The sequence below is a fragment of the Electrophorus electricus genome, chromosome 18 (genome assembly GCF_041902795.1).
Source record: "Electrophorus electricus isolate QZ-2024a chromosome 18, ASM4190279v1, whole genome shotgun sequence".
Taxonomy (NCBI): domain Eukaryota; kingdom Metazoa; phylum Chordata; class Actinopteri; order Gymnotiformes; family Gymnotidae; genus Electrophorus; species Electrophorus electricus.
The window spans coordinates 1671339-1695205 of record NC_137514.1 but is presented as its reverse complement, the minus strand read 5'-3'; the positions used below and the strand labels follow the sequence as shown (position 1 = coordinate 1695205).

Sequence of the window (23867 nt, the reverse complement as noted above, 5' to 3'; positions counted from 1 at the left end):
TGAAGTGCCACACACACCTGTCCTGAGATGCACAAATCCAGTCCTCTCCTCAGTGCTTCACTTACCTTTGTGCATTATGGACATTGTGATGGCTGTGGCAAGCTCAGACACATTAAGCACAGGGTCAGCCCCAAGTTTGGCATACACTGGGGTGTCCCAGCAGCTGGCCCCATGGCTGATAGCAATCAAACAGTTATCTTATCTGTTGACCAAAGGACACGTGATCAGACTGGTACAGGGAGATACAAGCTGCAGAAGCCCAGCAGCTGTTGCTGTAAACTCATCTGTTGCACTGCGGTGATGACTAAGACATCGAACAGGAAGTTGAGAATTGTGAAACATAGAAGAGTATTAGATGATGTATATGTATGTATGTATGTCTGTGCTGGCCCTTGTAACAGAATGACAGGGTTGTGTAAGAGTACAGGGGAGTGTGTCCTGGGTACATAAGCCTGAGAGGGGCCAGGCACAGCCAGCAGTCGGTCTGATCATGGTCACAAAGATGAGCTGGATCCATCTACTCCTGCTATGCTGTATGACAGCCTCTGCCACCTGGCACACAGCGCATGCACGCAGTGGTAAGTCAGACGTAACGTTTATTTACACACAGTGATCAATTCAGTGGATAAAACATGAACAGGTGGTCCATGGGAAGAGCTTACTGGAAACATGACAACTCTGCAAGATAAGTTAACTGCAGTCAGTTAACTTGTGAGTACATAGAGCTTGCTGAGATAGGACAGTAGTAAAGCAATCCCATTTTAGGTAAGGTTAGTGAGCAGCTTGTTTCTCAAAAAGTTTTGGGAAATAAGTTTAATTGTTTTGCATAGCTTTCTCATGACCAATAATTCACTCAGTTTCTTGAATCCTCCATTCTTGTTTCAGTACTTGGCGATGAACCTGAAGATTCTGATGAAGAATTAGAGGTACAATTATTCAGTACTATAAGCCCCTACATATAATTACGTTATACTATATTGGGATAATATGAAATACAGAAGCATAAAACATTAATGGTCCTCCTTTTTTGCCTACCCCAATCATATTTAAGACTTTGTTGATGCGCTTCTGTGAAGGTAAGTATATTTTTAAAATCAAGATCACACACATTAGTTGGTTCCACTGAAGCTTGCGCATCCTAACCAGCAAGTCTTTTAGACCTGGATGGCCTACCAAATGCTAGTGTCCCGTACTGTGAAATGGGTTTCTAAAAATTATCTGTGAGATTAAACAATTTGTGAAGTTTTTACTATTACTTTATTTCTCTTTGGATTATTATTCTTTTGTCATTAGTTGTACCCTTTGTCTGGGATGATTGAGGCAGTGAACTGCAGCGTTTAGTGCTCTCACATATGCCCTTTGGGATGATTATGGCTCTCTATTTCAGGCACTGAAAATGAGCTGAAGACCTGCAGTAAGAGACTGGTGGAAAAGACAGAACATTCTAGTAACCTTGGTGAGTCACGGAACAGGAAGTAAACTGTTAGTTAGGTTTAGTGCATATTTAATGAACTGTGATGAAATTACAGATTTTTTTTTTTTTTAGCTGACTGAAATGTAGAAAAAAAGGAATATACTACTACATTATTTGACTGCTGAAACAGCATCACAAAACTGACACATGTACAAAGGTGTTAAATGTATTATTAATAGCCAATTGTTCATAAACACCTACCACTAGGTACATTTGTGCTAGGATGGTGGTAGTTCAGTGGTTAATGTAGTTGACTTGTAATCGGAAGGTGCTGGTCCAAGCCCCACCACTACCAAGTTGCCACTGTTGGGCCTCTGAACAAGGCCCTTAACCCTCCATTGCTAAAGTTGTACTCAGTCATAATTGTAAGTTGTTTTGGATAGAAGCATTAGCTAAATGCCATAAATGTGCTATAGGTGCATTTTATAGGTGCCATATATCATCTATTGGTATGCACAGTTTCTTAGCTCCACCCTGCTCCACCACTGCTGTCCATATTTGATCAGCTGACCATTCTCAGCGCACATTGAGGTGCCTCACAAATATCAACCATAGGAGTGTGTTAGGGGTGTCTACATGTGTCAGTGTCACTGCTGAGCTCAGAGTGGTGCTTTACCCAGCACTGTCCAGTCAGCTGTGCTCCAGTGGTCAGAGGATGAGCTCCCAACATTATCCGATCACCTGTGGTCAGAGGATGAGCTCCCAACATTATCCGATCACCTGTGGTCAGAGCATGAGCTCCCAACATTATCCAATCACCTGTGCTCAGAAGGTGATCTCCCAACATTATCCAATCAGCAATGGTCAGATGATGATCTCCTAATACTCTTCAATCAGCTGTGGTTAGAAGATGATCTCCCAATACTATTCAGTCAGCTGTGGTCAGAAGATGACCACTGAGGAAGAGCTGCAGGATGCCACACAGTTGACACATACTGCGCATGGCAACAGATAATTAGTTCTAGATTCCTTCTGAGTATAGAATACATATTAACATTTTAATGCTTTCATACTTTTGGTTAAGTTAATGTAACTGTTATTGTAACTTTCAAAGTATATATGTATAGAATTACATATAAAATGTGGCCTAATATTTAACTACCATGTTATGCCCTGCTGCCTTGTTATGGTGCACCCAGCCAAGACTAATAATTTACTGTATGGTGTGTATTGCTTATTTGTTTCACCCTACTTGTTGAATAATTTATTTCTTTTAAAACCTTGAAACCATGTACAAGGTGTATATTATAAAATCCTCTAGTTTTTCTATTTCAGAAAGTTTGCGTGAAACTGCGAATGGTGGTTTGAGGTGGGAGGTAAACCTAGTTTGGTTGTGGTTCTTCCAGAGAATGAGCTGAACCTTCTGAAGGTGCAGCTAAAACGGATCCAGCTTACATGCAAGGATGAAACCCAGGCCTCCAATGTTCAGATCTCAGGTAAAAATGTTCCCTACCATTCTCAGTCAGCTTGAATCTGAAAGCATTGGCCTGAATACAGCAGACCAGGTGTGCTTCCCCATTACTGCATCCGGATCCAGATGTAGATCCAAATCTAGATCCTGATCCTGATCCCACCTGCTGTTGTCTAGCCTGCTTTTAACTGGAGCTCTCCAGTATGGCGCTGGGATAAAATCCATGACTTAGCACCACCTGTCAGGGACTTTGTTCCAACTGTTTGCATTCTGTTTTTACACACAGCACTTCAGGTTCAGCTTGACAGTCTGTTGAGACAACTTGGGGAAAAAACAGAAGGTCCTGCCAAAGCAGGTATGTGGCTCTCTGAATGTGTTGTTCCTCAATCTTAATATGTGAACCTATTTTTAAGTGGCATTATGATTGCACATGTATTTAGTGGGCATCTTGCAGATGATTTACAAAATGTGCATGAACTACATCAGGTGCAGACACTATTTGCCTTTGTTAAATGTGCTAAATGTTTTCAATATCCATGGTGAATTCAGATCAACAAAAACTCACCTGAAATTCAATATGGCAAAATTGAGTTGACCATGCAAATAATTATTAAGAGCTACAGGCTTAAACATGTGAACAGGCTTAATTCTAAACATTTCTAAAATATGTTTCTGAAGTCTCCTAATTACAAAACTGCCAAATATGTAAAATACATTTTATAAATTACACATGTGATCTTCATTCTTAGAAATTCTTCCAGGCTTAGTGAATCACATTGCAGAAGCTAATTAAAAAGGTTTTCATTGATCCCATCCAGTATTGGGTAGAAAGGTCCCAAATTTCATATTCATTAAGGCAGCCCTGTAAAATGTTCAGATGCCATTTTACTTATATGAACAATGTAGCCCTATAAGGAAAAAAGCAGGGGTTTTTTGTGGATGTTATCAGGTTTGTTGTTACACACACACACACACACACACAAACCTTTTGTAAGTCAGGGCAAAATCAGGGTCTGATTGTTTTGACCCTGGAATCCTGCTTTTTAGTTTTAGAAATTCTCCAAAAGTACATCAAAATGAAAAAGTTAGAGATGGAAATCACCATGGAGACAGACACAGCGAAAATCGCAGGTGAGTCACAACACTACATGATGATAGAGTATATCTGTTAGATGTTTATGGTGTCATTGAGTTGACTTTTTTTTTTTTAATATATATAATTGCTGGGAAATTTCTAGACATGTGTCATATTGACACATATGACTTCACTTCTTTTTCTGGAATGTCCTAAAGTCAACTGCCAGATCTATAATGTAGTTTGTGAGAGAATGTTGGCTGGGTCTGATCCAGTCCTGGGACACTACAGGATGTGACTACCTTCTCTGCCTTACACCTTCACAAAAAATGTTTACATTGCACTTTTAGATATTTTCTATCATGACTGTGTTTTTCAGAAAAGGAAAACCAGCTGAAGAAAGCTAAAGAAGAAATGGATGAAGCAACTGCCAATCTGAGTAAAGTGAAAATGTGCCAAACTGGCAGCAGCAGTGAAAGTAAAGATCAGTATACTCTCTTTGTCTGTCTCTCTTTCTTTGTCTGTCTGTCTGTCTGTCTTTCTATCTGTCTGTCTGCCTGCCTGTCTGTCTCTTCTGTCTGTTTTGTTGTCTGTCTCTCTGTGTGTCTGTCTGACTTCTTCTTTCCCTTTTCTATCTCTCTCTGTCTGTCTCTCTCTGTCTGTCTGTGTCCCTCTTTCCCACTCTGTCTGTCTCTCTCTGTCTGCTTCTCTCTGTCTCTCTCTTTTGGCCTGGTGGAGCAGTCTAGGTGATAATAACCCAGGGCAGCTGCTCCTTCCCTTTCTCTTCCTCTGGAGTAGTTGCAGAGATTAACGCCCTGCAGGAGGAGATCGACAAACTGCGTACAGGAAATCCCAGTGCTGCACAATCATCGCAGATTGAAAGTGCGTGATGTCAAGCATTATTCAGTTTTATACAATCCCAAAATTGGGGGATTTTTCTGCTGAGTTCAGTAAGAATTTTATATGCAGAACCAGGATGTTACTGTGACAGTTTTACAGAACCATGATGTGTTACTGTAACAGAATTATGTGCAGATTTATGATGTGCTATTGTAACAGATTTATATGTAAATGCTTCAGAATTACAGAAGCAACTCCAGCAGAAGCTGAAACTTCTGGAAGAAAAAGGTGATGCCACATCTAAGCAGGGTAGGTTCTGTTTTAATAAAATTAGGCTCACATTCCTAAACTAGGCTGATGTTTGAAACCTTGTTTTAACTCCTTACTAATTATTGAGACCTTCATGGTGCATTTGTTCAGAGAGAACATTAACTATCCTAAACAGTGAATGTATAACATTAGATCCCAGTAAAATATGGTTAGATCCTGTAAAGAGAATGTGCAGTTCTGCCTCCTGCATACACTGTGATTAACTCATTAGTTGCAGCTACATTATATAGTCATACTAGTAGGCTTCAAGGTTTTATTGTAAGGTGTAATCCACCGTTGTTGGCACCACTATTGTACTCTCTGCTCAGTTGACTGTCTGTATTGTGTATGTGTGTATGTTGATTTAATGTTTACTGGCCTCCTTCCTGAGTGACCTGGAACTAACCAAAGGGCAGGTTTTTGCTGGGATATTCAAAATTGTAATGAAGTACACAAGGTTTCAGAGAAATAGGATGTTTCAGACAGAGGTCCTTCATCAGCTACGAAACCAAAAGCACTTCACAATATGTGTATATATGTACAAAACATGCAGAAATCACTTACTTTAAAAAACAGTGTCATTCATGAAAGACAGCACTAGAAACTAATAATTAAACTGTGCAGAAAACAACACAAGTTACCAGTACAGTTCACTCAGTAGTGCAAAAATGGTAAAGGTACAGCTGTACAGTAGGAACATCTGATTGAGTGATCACTCAGTGTATTTTACATGTGTGATTTCAGTCACACAGCTCATTGGAAACCAGGATGAAGTTTTGGCTATTGAGAGGAAACTGGCTGACCTGCAGAAGACAAAAGTAGAGCACGACGGTGAGCTGCAAACTCAACAACCTGCTGCACTATTGTTGTTTACACTTTTTATGATTAATCCCTTTATTTATCACTGAAGTACACTTAGACCAGTGTGATGTGTGTGTGATATGCTACAGGTCTCTGTTGTACATGTCAGATACTGTAAATGTAGCTAACCTGCAATATGTAAGATGCAAGCCACAGGGTTTGGTGTAAAGGACAAAGGTTTTTAAGTTAGCTCTTCTTAATATTAGGTAGCTCATGAATTAATCTCATTTATTTAATGATTTTATTATAGCCCATTTGTGATTTTATGTTTTTAATTGAAGTTTTTAACCATATTAATTGATTCAGCACCGTCAAACGTTTCTAAATGTTTCTCAAGCCAGCCGGAAAAGTGGAAGTACTGTACAGCTGCTCTATTTAATGGTTCCTTTCAATGCAAGCAATTATCATTTGTTTTCATCCTTTTAGTATCTCTGAGCAGTTTTGACAAGGATGCCAAAAAATAAATCATCTACATTTTGCCTTGAGGCCTTAAAGAATTTGTTTCAGTCAGTAGCCGACATACCTCAGATACTAAACACCTCATTCTTATCATGTTTTTCCTAACACACTAAAAACAGTGGTGAAGCCTCTATTAAAAAAGAAAAATTGAAAGTAACTGTATTAAGTAATTACAGACCTATTTCAAATCTGCGGTTTATTGGAAAGATTGCCTTCAAACAACTTACTGAATTTCTATCCTCAAATGGCTGTTTAGACAAATTTCAGTCAGGATTTCGACATACTCACAGTTCTGTGACTGCTGTAATCAAGTTAATTAATGACATTTATTTGAATACAGATGCTGGGAAGCTGTCTGTGGTACTACTGCTTGATCTTAGTGTAGCTTTTGATACTGTTGATCATAACATTCTTATAGATAGATTTGAGAAGTGGTTTGGACTCTCAGCAACAGCCCTAAAATGATTCAGTTCATACCTACAAGGCATGAATGATTTTGTCAAAATAGAAAATAAGCTTTCTGAATGAGTGCTGGTGACTTGTGGAGTTCTCCAAGGTTAGATTCACTTAGCCCTTTATTTAGTTTATTTAGTGAAACTCATCAATGTTTTTATCTCTAGCGGGTGGATTACTGTAATGATCTCTTAATGGGAACCCCCCAAAAAAGAAAATCAAACAGCTTCAGTTGATTCAAAATGCAGCTGCTAGAGTTATTACTAGGAGCAAAAGAAAAAAACACATCACCCCTATTTTAAAATCCTTACACTGGCTACTAGTATACTACAGAATTATTAGTTATTATTACTAGTCTATACTTGTGTAGGACCAGCATATTTACCTAATAGGCTGTAGAGTTAAGATCCAAGCAGAACTCTTAGGTCCTTAGGAACTAATCAGTTTACCCTTCCTAAGGTAAAAACTAAGCATGGAGACACAGCATTTAGCTACTATGCCATTTCTAAATGGAACCAGCTGTCAGGATATTAGAAGAGCTCCAACACTAGATGTTTTTAAATAAAAGTTAAAAACATGCATGTTTGGCCAGGCTTTTGGCTCAGGTTAGACCTTGTTGTTATATTGTTATTTCAGTTTATATGGCATTACATCTCAACTGTGGCACTGCATTTTTACTTTTAAGCACTACGATTTTTGATTCTTGTTTTTATTATTAATATTTTCTTTACTTCTTAATTTCTTATATTCTTTAGCTTATGTATTTTACTTTTGTTTTAATTTCTCTAAATTCATTGTTTTTAATATTTCAATTTCAGTTTTAATACATTTTATAATGATTTTACTATCTTTCTTGGCAAAGATCTTGCCGTGGTCTCGGGTTGTAATAAGCTTTTTCTATTCATATGTGAAGCATTATGAATTACCGTTGTGTATAAAAGGTGCTTGATATAAACTTGCCTTGCCTTAGACCAATGTGATGGGTGTGTCTTAGACCAGTGTGATGGGTGTGTCTTAGACCAGTGTGATGGGTGTGTCTTAGACCAGTGTGATGGGTGTGCCTTAGACCAGTGTGATGGGTGTGCCTTAGACCAGTGTGATGGGTGTGCCTTAGACCAATGTGATGGGTGTGTCTTAGACCAGTGTGATGGGTGTGTCTTAGACCAGTGTGATGGGTGTGTCTTAGACCAGTGTGATGGGTGTGTCTTAGACCAGTGTGATGGGTGTGTCTTAGACCAGTGTGATGGGTGTGTCTTAGACCAGTGTGATTGGTATGTCTAACAGCACTGAAGAAGCAGCTTGAGGAGGCAAAAAGAAAGTTGTCCAAACTGAGGAAGGAGAACGAGATGTCCTCAGACAAAGTCACTGGTGTGTATCATTGCTTTCAGCAGCTTTTTGGTTCACTAAATAAATGATAATTACATGGATTATAAATTATTGGAACTCATAATGAATATAATGAGTGCCAACAACAATGTTGTTGTTGTTGTTGTTGTTTTCTTGTATCATCAGATGAGCTACAGATGCTAACCCTGCCCATATCCCAAACCTTAACCAACCATTCCTACCTTTTCATATGAGTTAGCTTGTATATAAATGTTCAATTAAGAGATCACATTGAAACCACAGATTATTTTACAATGTAGTAGAAAAACATTTTTCACAGTTTTGATTTTGTGCTCAGAATCAAACATTTTCTTGATGTAGCTGTCAAATTCAACCTTTTCTCACTTTTGTCAGTCATTGTGCCCCAGTTTTGAACTTCTCATGTAGCATACAACACAAAGGGCCAGACTGACCAACTGCACCATATCGGACTTGTGTAGACATCATTTTAGGTCATTATTCATTGAAACATCTCATTGCCATCATTGAATGACCACCTGTTTCAATCCTAGATGAAGAGATTATTGCCACAGAGAGAGACGTGAAGGCACTGGGGGATGATCTGGAAGCTCTTAACCACATCCTCTCTGAGACACCAGGTTCTGTTGTTCTGGAGTTCCTCTGGTTGAAGGACTTTTTAAGTATTATGATCCTGGTGTAGAAATTTCCTTGCTCTAATGATCAAGGTCAAGAAGGCCTTGGTAATTAAACTATGGGTTGAGTCAGGTGTCTTAGGACGGTTAAACCTGTAATCGTCTACCATCCCCTGAAGGCTGAAGAGCGAGACTGTGATAGACTACCACCACGTGTTAGACTGTAATGTTTCATACCTGTTTTTCTACCTGGATTTGTTGTGTCTCTCAGACCTTGAGAAAGAATTGCTGAAAAAGAAAAAAAAAACAGAAGACAAACTCGATCGCCTTCAGAAGGATGGACAGGAGTTGGGTGTGTGCCTCAGCTGAACACGAACACTACACAACTAAAAGAAAAACATCTCTCTTTAAATTTACAGAATACTTTTTTAACCAATGCAATTTCTATTCATTCAATCTGGTTCAGTTTGGTAGTTCTTTCAGTTTACAAAATTTTTAATTTATTTTAAATTAACATGAATGGTTAAAAGATCAGTGAATGTCTATTGTCAATGTCAAAAACAGAAATGGAACTGACATAGGGTTAGAGCTGATCCCATTTAACTCTCAGGTAACTGTTTAATTTTCAGGTAACTTGTTTAACTCCCAGATAACTTGTTTAACTCGCAGACTTAACTGTCCTAGTTAACCCACTGAGTGTTTTTGGTTTTCTTTTTTTTTTTTAGCCAGTTGTGGTGGAGTGTTCTTTATTTTGTACATGAAGTAACATTTGCTTATTATTTAATTCCATCAGTTTCCAAGATCCTGGCTCTGCAGTTTCAGGTGCGTGAGATCCAGATCCGGGCACAGGGGGAGAAGGCGGCAGCGGATTTCCAAATAGCAGGTGGGTGGCGATTCACACTGACAAAAACATCTCTACTTTTTGGGGGTTTGGGGGCCAGATGCCCACTTGCCTTCAACAAAGCTTCCTATTTGCAGAACACATGAGATGATCCATGAGAGACTTCATTATTAAACGCTCCTACCAAACAGGTGCATAGACAGCGAGACGAGACACAGCAGGCAAAAACATGGTTATATTGTGTACAGGTCAATTTTGAGATTTTGTGCCATTTAGCTTCCCAGCAGTCTGAAAGAAAACACACAAAGTACACATTTAGAGGTTTGTTTTTCTACACTTTGTTTGCATCTGTAGATTTCTTTTTAAATTCATAAAAAGTTAGCATGCAAACGCAACATGCACTATTGTTGCCGTTGACTACACCATATCATCACAGGTATTGAGGTATTGAAGCTCTCTCTCTCTCCTGTACAGTGCTACCTGATCCAAATATGCTCATTTCTTTTGTATCAGCTTATAATAGTAGCTTATAATAATAATAATAATAATAATAATAATAATAATAATAGTATAATAATAAAGTGCCATGTAAAATTACAAAGTAAATTGTAGGCAAGCAAAACAAACATAAACTAATGAGTGTAGACTAATTTTTCAGGACATTCAAGTTGAATTATTTTAGCTCCAGAGAGGGCAAGCCACTCCATGTCATCTTTAAAGAGGTATTGTCATCAGAGCACACTCCTTCACCTTGTGTGACTACGCGTGCGCCTAAACAAGGCAAAAAGGGAAGCATCACCATTGTCTGCTCCGGAGACAAACATCTGGTGCGCTTCCTGGCTCGTACACCCCAAGTCAGCAATGGGCGCTCCCCCCGGACTCGTCAGACCTCGAGCCAGCAGACGACAGGGGGACTGGCTGGGGTTCCCGCGAACTTCCTCACACATATTATTACATATTATTAGAGATGTTCTATATCATTGTTCCAAATGATATTAGATATTGTGTCTGTAAAAAGTTATTTCAAATACAAATGTATGAAATTTTATATATATATATATATATATATATATATATATATATATATATATATATATATATATGTATATATATATATAATTTAAAAAAAAAATTTTTTAAAGGTTTGTCACACTCTGAGCAAGAAATCTCTACTTTAGTAGCATTTATATATACCAAATTTTCCAGTTTTATCCATATCTATATTCAGAAGGTTTCTACAGAGGGGATTGTACATATCATTCATAGCCTGAATCATACAACATTTCATGCCTAAAAACATGGCGTTTTTTGTGGCTGATGACAGTATTTTATGATTTATGGAGTAGCAAAAAGAGAGAAACAAATTTTCATCTGTAAAAACTTGATTCTAATATGTCAGCAAAATGAAACAAGTATCAGTTCTTGAAATATATGCAAATTAGCACGTTTAAGTAAATAATGCATCATTTGTATATTTAAACATACAATGTCCAAAGACTTCAGCAATACTAAAAGCAATTCTCTTAATGTAAGTAATCAAATGGGGGAAGTTTCATGGTGGTATCTATTAGCTAAAACGTTTACTTCTGTCTTCCCAGATCTGCAGAAACAGCTGAGGATAAAAGAAAAGTACATCTCTGACCTGCTGACTGAGAACGAGGGTAAAGAAACCCTAGCCCTAACCTTAATCCTAACCCTAACCCTAACCCTGGCACTAGGACTAACCCTAATACTAGTCCTAGTCCTAACACTGGCCTATGTAAATTCTAAAATAAAAACCACAGTAAGGAAGACCCTGTATGAATTTTGAATCACACTAAAGCAGAGCCTATATGAATTCTAAATCTAACTAAGAGAGAACCTTTATAAAGTTACAATCACCAAATAAGAAATCAGAAATTAAATTCCTAACCCCATTTCGAAATTGCTGGGTTTATAAAACTACAGTGATACGCAATATTATGATGTTGCATTAATGTGCATTTGGCAAATTCCTTACTGAAGGATTTATGGCGGCATTGGTACATTTCAAACAATTACTGATTGGTTGCGGATATATACTGTTGGTATACTGTAGAATAACACTCTAAGTATACTAGGTTTACTGTAGGATATATACTGTGTATATATATCATATGTATCATATATTGTAGAATATACAGGTTGGCTTCTATACATTAAAATTTACCCATCTTTTAACTCTAACCAATTCAGTTTTGCCTCTTTTTATTTTCTCACATAAAATTAAAACATGGTCAAATACATTAGCCTGTAATCTGTTATTAACTAGAAGGACCAGCCAGGTGAATGCAGTACAGATAATCCAAATATGTCTGGTGATTGATATCAAAACCTTTACCCCATCTAGGTCTGGAGATAGGAAAAGCCGAGCACTGCCAAGACCTCGAGGAGGCTTACAATGGTGAGAGTCTCACCCCAGACCAGTCCAGACTCAACCTCACTAGTCTTTAGCAACTACCTTGCAACCATCATATATTCAACTATTCATGTGCTGTATCATATGTTTATTTAAACTAAAGTTCCCCCAATATTAAAATTATAGCATGCCAGGTGACATTATAGCATGCTAACTCTGACATTATAGCATGCTAACTCTGACATTATAGCATGCTAACTCTGACATTATAGCATGCCAACTCTCATTCTCTGCTCTTGCTTTTTTCTGATTTTGCAGAAATCGTAGATATGATACAAAAGGTGCCCGAAGCAAACCTGAAACTCAGTGAGTGAAGCTGGTTTGGCAAAACCAGTACAGTAAAATTCCTAAACACTGAGTCCAGTTGTAAAAACCTGTAACTGTATTTTCCAGTATAAATTTCTGTCCAAATTCCATCATAGTTCTCGAGATTGTGTCACTCACCATTGAAATCGAAAGCTTAACCTCCGACGCTAAGGGTGAGACATCAGAATCCAAGATCAGTGGTGCGTTACTTCACATACATATTTTTATATGTAGGCTCACTTCTATGCAGCAGTACTAGTAGCCACTGGGAGAACTGGCTTCACCTCTGAATTTTTTTCATTTAAACTGCTTATCAAATATAAAAGAAATCATTTTAGACGGCTTTATTTGCCTTTATTTTTATACCTTATTTTTCTTTAGGTTGCAAAAGAGTTCTCATGTGATACCATGTAAGATGTAGTTTCAGGTGTTTATCAGTCATTGGCATGGAGTTACCTCTGTTGCAAAACCTCAACGATATTTTAGTCTTTTTTTAAATGTGTGCTTATATTATGAGTCAAAGACTTCAAGAATCGTCAACCAAATGTCTATATATGTATTTGATTGTTCTCCGTTTGCCAAAGAATTAAGGAAGAAGCAGAGAGAAATGATTCATCAGCTCAACTCAAAGAAGCAAGAACTGTATGAGAATGATTCATCTGCTGAGAAAAGTATGTGGTACCTGGAGTGAAGACTAACAGAACTCCACTACTTGAGTTATGTTTTTAAAGTACTCCACCACTATACTAAAGATACCTCATACAGTATTTTTATGAAGTGCTCTACCACTACACTGCATTTGTTCAGAGTACTCCACCACAATACATAAGTAAAATCTTAAAGTAATTGTACTTTAAAACTACCCCACCACTAAAATTACAGTTTAAGTATTTTTATAGAGTACTCCACCACTATACTTAACATTTTTAAATACTGGCATGAAAGGTTTCATCTGTTAAGAAAAATATATGGTACCAGTACTGTACATGATACCAATGTAGACTCACAATACTCTATCACTATACTCAAGTTGCATTTTAAGTATTTGTACAGAGTACTAAACTATCTTAGTACCAGTATTTGCATTTTCTATAATTAATTCTGTATTACTTAAAATAATTTTAAGTATTTGCATGGAATGCTTCTCTACCTAAAGTATAATTTGAACTGTTTGTTAAGAGTACATCAATGCTTTCCTTAATTATTTTTAATTTAAAAATTAAATATTTGTGTTGCTTTTTGTTCCCCACTTATATTTGGTGTATTTGAAGTCGTTTAGTTTCTAAGTCTAAACTCCATATTTACTGTTACATCTTTGGTTCAATGTTCATCATGATTGACTTTTAACATTTAGACATGATAGGTTTTTAAATTTAAAGAGAGCTTTTCTTGCTGGTTGCATCAGTGTTACAAGTAATAATCATAGAATGTGATACATAGTATCAAAAAGACCTAGACAAGAAGGGAACATTACATAGATGAGCTAACAGTTTATGGGTTTGTCTGTTCTGGTCAGTTCTGAACATAGTAGCAAAGATGAAGCAGATATGGAAACTGCAGAATCTGGCTGTGAATGAGGACCAAATCAAAGGCAAGTGTTTCTAGATATCTTCTAAAGATTTTGTACATTTTGTGAAAAATGTTTTCCTTACATTTTCCTTTCCAGAATTCCTGATTAATGTAAAGGTTGACATACTGTATGTCATATTAATCATTTTTATCATTTTAACATTGCATGGTTTGTTCTAAGTGCCTCTAGCATATTGATAGAATTGGGTTTAATTATGTTGCCTTTTGTGTGTGCATGCATTCATGCATGCCTTCTTGTGTATGAAATCATTCTCTTAAAATGTGCATTATAAGAGCTTTCATTTTTTATATACCATTTGTGCATATAAACACCATACCCTAAATAAACTAATAATTAAATATGGCTTTTTTAAACTTATCAAGTTGAAGAGCAGGAACTACTTAAACTGATCAGTCAGCTGGAAGACTCCAACCCCGCCAAAATCCGTAAGTCCATTGCTGAGGTCTGTACTTCATGTATGAGAAGTAGAGGCAGTCCTAGGATATTCCAGTGGATGTTTAGTGTTTTATGTAGTTGAACATGCATCTGATTCCACTGGGCTGTTTAGTGGTTTATGTGGTTGGACATTCATCTGATGCCGTTCCAACAGTAATTGACAAATGGTGTGCAAGCTGAATCAGATATATTAAACACACTTATGAAAACACAACACTGTAGAATGGACAGTTAGTGAACACCACTGAAATAAGTGAGGGATTAATTGATTAGTTCTTTATTTTAACACTTAACACTCAATTTCCAAACATATTCTTTTTTACATAAATGACATTGAATACATTTATATTATTTTATCCTTTTTAATTCTCTTTCCTCTGCTACCATTTCTTCTTGGTTGTCAGTTCTAAAGAACATGGCTATGCTGTCCGATGAAACCTGGTTAAAGAAGCGAATAGCAATCATCAAAGAGCAGACTCGGACCCAGATAGCCGGTAAAAATATCCTACTTGTTCAATGTCGACCAAATGCTATTTCACTTACCTTCTTCAAAGGTTAAAAGTGGGGCTTGGACACTCATGGAATCCAGATTTGTGGGACAGGGATAAACACAATGTTGAGGTAGATCGTCACAGTAATAGGTCCGATTCTTTTTTTCCATACAGAGCTTCAGGAGAAGATTTCAAAGAATGAGGAACTGCTGAGGAAGAAGAACACGGAACTAGACAAGGCACACAGTGACGTAGAGAAGCTAAGTGAGCTAATGAGCTGCTCTTTGCCATGCTACTGTTCATTGCATGGCTTAACTATTATTTTTTTCTGTTAGGTTGAAATCATACTGGGTGTGATTGCTCATACTCTGTAAATTCCTCATTTTCTAGCCAAAGAGATCAGTGACCTTCAGGAAGAACTTAAAGGTTTGAAGAAGATGATGACGGATGTGCAGCTGGTATCAGCCAAGAGGCTGAAAGGTGCTACATGTCTTCCTGATTTTGATACTGCTGCTGTGAATCTAAGGGTTACCTGTGGAGTATAGACTAGCAACTTTCTCTGCTGATTTATACACACTTTCATGACAGAGCTTGAGAATGAGCTAGCCCTGACAAAGGAGGAGCTGAAGAAGGGGAACGATGCTCTAAAACAGAAGGACTCTGAATTAGCAACAAAAGGTGAGAGAATCAAATTTTAAAAATGTAAAATCATTCATGCATTTTCAAAGTTATAGGGGTTCATTGAGGATCAGTGTTACAAAAATGTCAAAAAAATAAAATAAAAAAATTAAAAATCAAAGAACACAGCAAAATCAGTGTTCATTAGCGCCTTCTATGGGCACAAATGAGTGATGAAAAATTTATTTAACAATCTACCAGTTAACATCATAATGAGAAAAAAACAGTCATGGAATGAATTTGCCACTGGTTATCCAACTCCAAAGCCACATCCCTGTACATCCCTGAGATCTTCCAGCCAGATTAAAAGAAGCCATAGGTTTTACAGTTTAGGATCAGACTTGGACTTGAGTTGATATGCTAAAAAAAAACACCCTTTAAACTTTACTGAGGGTACTTTGGAAACAGCACTGGATATTCCAGAGGACTGTTGTAATGGCTAAAGGATCTATCAGTAAGGGCCTTCAATGTTCTTCATTCCCGAACAGTTAACAAGATCACAGAGCTTATTGAACAGCTAAAGAAGGCAAAAGATGAGGCACACAATAAAGACCAGGAGATGTCGGCTCAAATGTCTGGTGAGTTTCACACACTAACATACATACATCCACATGTATCCGTTCATCAATTTATCCAGTGAAGAACTTTGTTCCAATGTTAAATGGATTGTTATTTTAAACCCTAATCATGAATTAGTCCACCACTATTTTGTATGCCTACCATGGAGGTATGCAAAATATTTTTTGTTTCTAATGCATAATTATTCATGTATTAATTACAACATTCAAAAGATATATATTAAAACCAACTTACTGCATCTGTGTGGCACCCATTAAACCACACAAAGAAAAGCACTGTAAAAAAAACAATTGTTCAGTAAAATATGCTTCCTCAGATCTGGAAGCAAAATTGAAGCAGAAGGAGGAGGAAATATCCGAAGTTCTGGCAGAGAAAAAAAGTAAGGCGAGTTGTGTGGGTCATGGGTGGAGGTGTGGGTTGTTGATGGAGGTGAGGGGCTTGGTTGGGGGTACACGCTATGAGTAGGGGTGTGGGTTTTGAGTGGAGGTGTGGATTATGAGTATAGGTGTGGCTTATGAGTGGATGAGCACAAGGGTGTTTCTTGGGTGAAGATGTGTTATGGATGGAGGTGTGGGTTGTGGGTGAACATGGATGTTGTGGATTTAGGGGTTGTGTTCTGGGTGGAGAAGCGTGGACCTGGTGTGTCCTTGCTGACTCTACTGTTTCCTTTGCCAGGACTGGAGCAGGAACTGAAGGAGGCCAAAGAATGTTCTGAACTCAATATGTCTTATGAAGGTAAGATACATGTTTCTTACAAATTGTTCAAACAAAACAGTACTATATAAATAAAATACTTTGACTGATTGATTTTGTGTGTGTGTGTGTGTGCGTGTGTGCGTGTGCGCGCGTGCGTGCGTTATAGAACTGCAGACTAATTTCCAGAATACAGTTTCAAAGCTAAATAACAGTTTAGCTTATCAAGGTGAGTGACAAGATGATAGCTCCTCATGGTTTTATGAGTTATTTTAAAATTCCCTTCAATTTATATGATTTATAATGCTCTAATAGATAAACCAAGGTCTGTCTTTTTGTCTAATATGTACATATCTGTCAACATATAATGTACATTTGTCTAATATGTACAGCTCTTCCGAACTGTCCTTTTTAATCTCTAGCATCTAGAATTTGAGCAGTGGTAGGTGGTTAAGATACTTGACTAGTAATCAGAAGGTTGCTGGTTCAAGCCTCACCATCAGTTGGGCCCCTGAGCAAGGCCCTTAACCTTCAATTGCTCCATTTGTACTCAGTCATAATTGTACGTCACTTTGGATAAAAGCATCAGCTTTTGGATACTGTAAATGTAAATATTTGGTGTTAGAGTTGGAAAAAAGCTTCAGGTGAGTAGAAGTAGTATCAGGGTAAGGGCTGGTTAACTGATGGGCAGTTGCTGGTATAATGAGATATGTGTTCCCTCTGTAATGGGTTTCCTTTTTAACAAACTTTGTGCTTCCTATTCTTTCTCAGTGCCCTGCCTTGTTTCATTGTTTTCTGCCTTGTGTTTTCCACAACTCAGTTTGTTTCATGTTTATCTTTTGCAGTTTTTACAGTCAAAACTCTGACCCAGGAAGTAGAGATGCTGGAAAAAAAAATCAGTTCATCAGAGGGCAACGTCGATGGTGAGTCTGTCACTAGTCCAGCATTGATGGTAAGTCTGTCGATGATGAGTCTAGCTAACATCCATGGTTTTGTTTAATTTGCACCAATGTGTCAGTGTGCAGACTGTGACTGACAGTTAAAGCTCAAAAAAGAACAGCAATAGCTGCAAAACCCAATGAGCAAAGAGCTTTAAAGAGCTTTAAAGACCCATGAGGAAAGAGCTTTAAAGATATTTAAAGCACCTGTGTGGCAGATGCACAGCCTGGTAAGGAAAGCGCTTTAAAGTGGCCATTTAATAATTTGGTTTTCTCACAGCCCTGAAGCAGCAGCTGAGGAAGAAGAATGCAGAGTTGGGCAAGGTGCAAAAGGAGGTGAAGAAATCCAGAGCAGAGTATGCCGAACGTGAGTAGCACAAACTGCATGCAGCACAACTTGTTCAAAACGGTCATTTCACAGTGCAGTTTTAGTCACCTGCCCCTCTACCACTGTTCCTCAACCACTGTTGGGCCCCTGTTCCTCAACCACATCTGGGCCCTTGTTCCTCTACCACATCTGGGCCCCTCTCTCTACTACAGCTGGGCCCCTCTCTCTACTACAGCTGGGCCCCTCTCTCTACTACAGCTGGGCCCTTCTCTCTACTACAGCTGGGCCCTTCTCTCTACTACAGCTGGGCCCTTCTCTCTACTACAGCTGGGCCCCTCTCTCTACTACAGCTGGGCCCTTCTCTCTACTACAGCTGGGCCCCTATTCCTCTACGACAGTTGGGCCCCTGCCCCTCTATGTATGCATCTTGTATTGTCACATCTATTCTTATTTCAATCTGATTTGCTCCTTGCTAGGATTATTTTGTTCTTCCATATTTTACTGGGCTTTTTATTTAGTGGTAAGAGTTTAGGAGGTTTGGTAGTGTGTGTGAGAGAGAGTATGATGGTGTGTGAGAGAGAGTATGATAGTCTGGGTTAATTTTCTGTATAATGGTTTGAAAATAACACCATTGTTCAGTGTTATTCTTGGTCATCAGTTAGGTGCGTATTCTTTTTGTTCCAGTTCTCCAAGTACTTGAGAAAGTGCGGAAGCTGTCCAGGCAGCAGGAACAGAGCATTGATCGGTACCTAGCAGAGATTGCCCGTGAGTTTGGCCTGTGTGGGGAAAGGCCTGTTTTCTGAATGCTGGTGTTGAGTGCAGGTGCTGGGTTATGCTAGTTTACACTGAGTGACATTTGTTTGTGTGCGCAGGACTGGAGAAGGATGTAGAAGACCTGATGGCCAAACTAACAGCTGCAGGAGACCACAATGCCAAGCAAAGTGAGTGTCCTTTAGCTTTACCTTCTGAACAGGCAGACAGTCCTACTGAACATGCTGGTGAAAAGCCAAAGATTAAGTGGTTTACAGACCTTAACTAATAGGATGAGTGCCCAAAGTGATATCCTGCCATCTCGTGATGACCTTTTTGACATGATGCTTTGGGCAACTCAAACTTCTCTTTTCATAGTTATGATGACTGTGACCTCTCTCTCTGACTCTTTCTTTCCTCCATCCAGCCATTGAAGTGATCTTTTTAAAGGAAGAACTGGCTAAGCTGGAAAAACTACAAGCAGAGCTTAAAGAGGACACTTCAAAAAAGATTGCTGGTGAGTTCCCCCTTAAATCTCTGAATAAGATGGAAAGAAAAATTAATTTCTGGTGACAGGCGAACTAAGTGATCTGACATGCATCTTCATTTTAGACCTGGAGAAGCAGATTGCAGAGAAGAACAAAGAGATTGCTTATCTGAAAAAGAGTGGCTGTGGTACTGCTCAGCTCAGTAAGTCACAAGCACCTTTTTTCAAAACAGTGACGCATTAAAAACAAACAAAAAAAACCTTAACATAAAGGCCCCAATAGGATTTGACTCATGAAGCATAATTTTATAATGTCACAGGTTTATAATTTCATAGCTAACGCCATTCACATGGAATGGAGCTTTGGTGTTCTGTTTGGTATTTGTTGGATAGAACTTGGAAAAGGTTTAAAAGCATGTGACTGAGAGGCAGTTCTCAGCAGGGCGTTTGTTCAGTATTGTTTGGTAGTGTGTTTGCTCAGTCGTCTTCGGTAGTGCTTTTGCTCAGTAGTGTTCACTAGTGCGTTCACTCCTCTGGGGTGTTTTGGGAAGATCATTACATCGGTGTTCTATAGCATGTACTCCTACAACAACAAAAACAACTGAATTCAATTAACAAAAGTGTTCTTTTTTCCTGAATGAACAGAGAAAGAGATAGCACAGCTGCAGCAGGTGGTGATGGCAAAAGAGCAGCAGCTGACTCAACTAAAGAAAAACGCCAGGACTCAGATGGCAGGTTACTACACACACACACAAATTCAAGCAACAAAGCAAATCTATAGTCTTTGTATGATTAGCCATTTATTTATTTTTATTTAATGGAATGTTTGTGTGTGCCCGTGCCAGTGTCTTGGAGAACCACTATCCTGTAATCAGAGTAGGCCCTGCAGTGTGTTTTGTGTGTGTTCTTTTTGCAGTGGTACAAAGGCAGTTAGCAGAGAAGACCAAGAAACTAGAGGCCAGTGAACAGAAACTGAAGGAGAAAGATTCCCAAAATGCTGATTTGAGTAAGCGAATACCTCAAACTTGAGTAAGCGTATAACTCTTAACTTGTGGCAAAGTTTGCGAGCAATATCAAGACCGGACAGCTATAATTCTTGATAAGTGGTACTACTAGCACACTGTCAGTAGTATGTAAAATTACATATGGAAAGAAAATACAAAAATGATGGCCAAAATGAGAGGCTATTCGCATTTTGTCAATGTGTGCAGGTTTGCCAGGCACTTGGCACTCTTGTGAATGTGGCCTTTCTTCTCTCTTGCAGTTGATCAATTAACTGAGCTGAGCAAACAGCTGACAGAAGCTACAAGTGGGAAAGAGACCATTACACGGGCACTCCAAAGGCAGATCTCAGGTATGTTCCTTACTGCACTGCATCGTGACAATGTAACACTGTGCTGGTCATGAGAGAGAGACTCAGGGTTTAATAACTGCTTAAAGTGCCCATCACATGCTGAAACACCCCCAGGATGTGTTGTCTCGCTGTAGTACAAAATTGCTCTTCTGTCTCTGATCCAAGCTAAATGGTTGACATTATAACAAAAGGTTTGATTATGATGTCTTCCACAGGCCTGAAAAGGCAAGTGAAGGACCAAGAAAAGGAAGTTTCAGAGCTTCAAAAGAATAAAGCAGGTGACATGGATTTTCCACAGAGCCCTTAGGCGTCTGTTGTTAGTTTTTACAGCTGTGATGCTTTGCATGCCATGATTGGGACTATGGTTAGGGTTAGGACTGGAGTTGGAGTTTGGTTGGGGTTAAGACTAGGGTTAGGACTAGGGTTGGTCTTGGGACTATGGTTGATCTTAGGGTTGGAACTAGGGTTAGGGTTGGAGTTGGGGTTAGGACTGGGATTGGGGTTGGCACTAGGGTTAGGGTTGGGACTAGAGTTGGAGTTAAGTTTGGGGTTGGTGTTAACTCTAACTGGTTCTCAAACACATGCCAGACTCATTCAGTCTGACTTTGAAGTGTCTGTCTGGTGCACCTAGCAGTCATATCTCCCAGTACCATGACGCTCCTCTGTGCATGTGTACTCTAGCTCTGAGGAAAGCATTGGACAGGAAGCAGGAGGAGCTGAGCAAGGTGAAACAGGAATTGAAGGAGAGGGAGGCGGCCATCACTGAGCTGGATCAACGAATCCTTCGCAAGGAGGACGAACTGGCGAGAGAGCAGAAAGCCCATGATGGTTCATTCATTCATTCATGTTTATTCAGTCGTATTCAGTCCAGTTCAACACTTTATTACCATATTAACCATATTAAAATTGCTGCAGTGTGTTTAGAAAAAAATGATGATGGATATGTGACAAAGCAACTAAAAGAACATGATGATGGTCTTACTGTCTAAAGTAAATGGGCAGTCCATCACTGTTTAAAGATTTAAAGTGGGTCTCAAGATCGGCCTTTAGTAAGATGTTAAAATAATGCCGTCATTGGCGTGTGAGGGTGTAGTTCATTCCCAGAGAGTGTGGGTGGGTGAACCTGAGCTTTCTGCTCTCCCATTGCTGTAGACGTGCTGGAGCAGAACAAGCAACTGTCGCAGCAGCTGGAGATCGCCATGGACAAACTTGAGAAGCTGGAAGGTGAGACTCTCTGTGCACTTTCACCACCTGCTGGCACAGACAGGCAGGGCCTGCGTTAGTGCAGCACTAACTGCTCCAGAGCACCTGAGCCTATTACATTCACCTTTATAGTATTTAGTATGGGCTTTTATACAGAGCAACATATTTAAGCATATTTATCAGGGAATGTGTGTTCCCAGGGAACAAAACCTATACCTTTTGGATCTGACATTTTAGAATCTGTTTTAATTCAAATATACTAAAATATAGTTATGGTCTGAAGAAATTAACACTTGTTGCTTTCTTGTCTTATGGTACAGTGGAAAAACCAGACAGAAACATCAACATTCGTAAGTTGAGGCTATAAATTGGTAACTTTCTGCTGTAAATAGTAATGTAGTAGATTTTGTGACAACTGTAGTAAATATTGTCAGTGTTTGCAAATAATAGATATACAAAACTCTGAATCACACGTTACATTATCTGCCTTTGTTTTGTAGCAGAACTAACAAAAACTATATGACCTTAATCTGATCCTCAGTGGGAAAATCACACTGAAAGCAATCCACACACCAATCTTTTTCAAAACAACTTTTTCAGGAATCTCTCTGTGGTAGGCATGCCTGTGTTCTGTTTGGGTGTGTTTCATGCTTCAGTATTTCTACTCTCTTCCGGGACAGTCTCCCCAGCTCTGGATCCAGATACAGCCCACCGCAGACTCCTACTCTACAAAGGCAATACCATGGTGAGGGTTTCAAAGTTCCCCAGGGTCGTTCCAGAAAACCCAGAACGCTACGACACAGCTTTAGCCGCTTTGGGTGACACGGGCTATGAATCCGGGCGCCGCTACTGGGAGGTGCAAGTGGACAGCCGTTCATGCTTTGTGGTGGGTGTAGCCACACAATCGGCGCGGAGGAAGGGGGAAATAAACTATGGGCCCAAATATGGCTACTGGGGCATCCTCAAGAGGAGAGATGGCAGCTACGTAGCCCTCACCAACAAGCCTATTGTTCTTAACATACCAGGCAAACTGACTGTGGTCGGGGTGCTGGTGGACTTCAGCAGGGGAAAGATTACCTTCTATGATGCAAAAATCAAAACGCCCATCTACACATTCCCTGAAAATGACTTCGATGAGCCACTGTACCCATATATCGCCACATGTTCCGAGGAAGAGGGAGAGCCTCCCATTGTGTTTCTTCCTTCCACATCTGCCCTGTGGCTCAAGGGCAACTAGAATGGCAGTAGAGTGCATTGGGCCTGCTCTCAAATCCACAGTAGCAGAAGCCAATCCTCCTTTTATGTAATTACTGTCAATAATTGGCACCCTTGCAGTTTCACTGTATGCTTTGAAACAGAGGCAATAAAAACAGTTTTGACTATTGCAGATGTTTGTCTTTCCTTCTTGAATAGTTTTAAATTTTTGCAGGCAAAAAGTGATGTGTGGTATTTTTAAGTAGAAGATCCATAAAATAACATTTTAGCTGTCTAAGAGGTAGGGGCAATTTTTTTTAGTGAACAGTTGCACCAAGCCTGTAGGGGCAGAGAGGTCAAATCACAGCCTTCAGAGCCCAGGTCTTACCACTGTTCCTGCCTCCTCTTACCTGGGAGTCAGGTGTAAGCAGTTATCCTGTTACATTACCCATTAAAATAACGTCCAGTGATCACAAAATCCAAGACTGGTTTAGGGGAAGTATCCCTGGTCAAAGTTTGTGTAACAACTGAGCACAAGTGATAATGTTTAGTGAAATTACCCAGGCCTTGTTTTGAGTAGTACTACAAATCTTACTACAGCATTCAGCCTCTTTACCACTGTGGAGATTCTATAGGACTCAGGCATGCCCAAACAGTAAAGTCTTGATATTCCACCACACCAAAGATTACAATGAGAAGGG

General features: G+C 39.1%; 1 protein-coding gene across 1 annotated transcript; it reads left to right on the top strand.

Moving 5' to 3' along the window:
- The first annotated feature begins 331 nt into the window (after positions 1 to 331).
- On the top strand, positions 332 to 23359 carry si:ch211-14a17.10 (uncharacterized). The gene is made up of 44 exons (XM_035535154.2): positions 332 to 578; positions 886 to 926; positions 1052 to 1076; positions 1388 to 1456; positions 2821 to 2910; positions 3172 to 3240; positions 3933 to 4016; positions 4340 to 4438; positions 4759 to 4842; positions 5041 to 5109; positions 5854 to 5940; positions 8167 to 8250; positions 8781 to 8867; positions 9133 to 9213; positions 9655 to 9744; positions 11301 to 11363; positions 12071 to 12124; positions 12398 to 12445; positions 12562 to 12645; positions 13030 to 13116; positions 13962 to 14036; positions 14399 to 14461; positions 14876 to 14965; positions 15137 to 15226; positions 15353 to 15442; positions 15551 to 15640; positions 16129 to 16218; positions 16536 to 16598; positions 16895 to 16954; positions 17082 to 17141; positions 17758 to 17835; positions 18131 to 18217; positions 18863 to 18943; positions 19051 to 19119; positions 19356 to 19445; positions 19541 to 19618; positions 20061 to 20150; positions 20332 to 20421; positions 20680 to 20769; positions 20985 to 21047; positions 21451 to 21597; positions 21922 to 21993; positions 22293 to 22322; positions 22653 to 23359. The coding sequence occupies exons 1-44, from the start codon at positions 491 to 493 to the stop codon at positions 23207 to 23209; spliced, it is 3876 nt and encodes a 1291-aa protein (XP_035391047.1). The 5' UTR covers positions 332 to 490; the 3' UTR covers positions 23210 to 23359.
- Positions 23360 to 23867: the final 508 nt, after the last annotated feature.

Excerpts from the sequence above, each read along its gene's own strand:
- si:ch211-14a17.10 (XM_035535154.2), top strand. The coding sequence starts at position 491 with ATGGTCACAAAGATGAGCTGGATCCATCTACTCCTGCTATGCTGTATG. Across the intron at positions 1,077-1,387 it reads GTTGATGCGCTTCTGTGAAG|GCACTGAAAATGAGCTGAAG; the intron begins GTAAGTATATTT and ends TCTCTATTTCAG. Across the intron at positions 14,037-14,398 it reads GAATGAGGACCAAATCAAAG|TTGAAGAGCAGGAACTACTT; the intron begins GCAAGTGTTTCT and ends AAACTTATCAAG.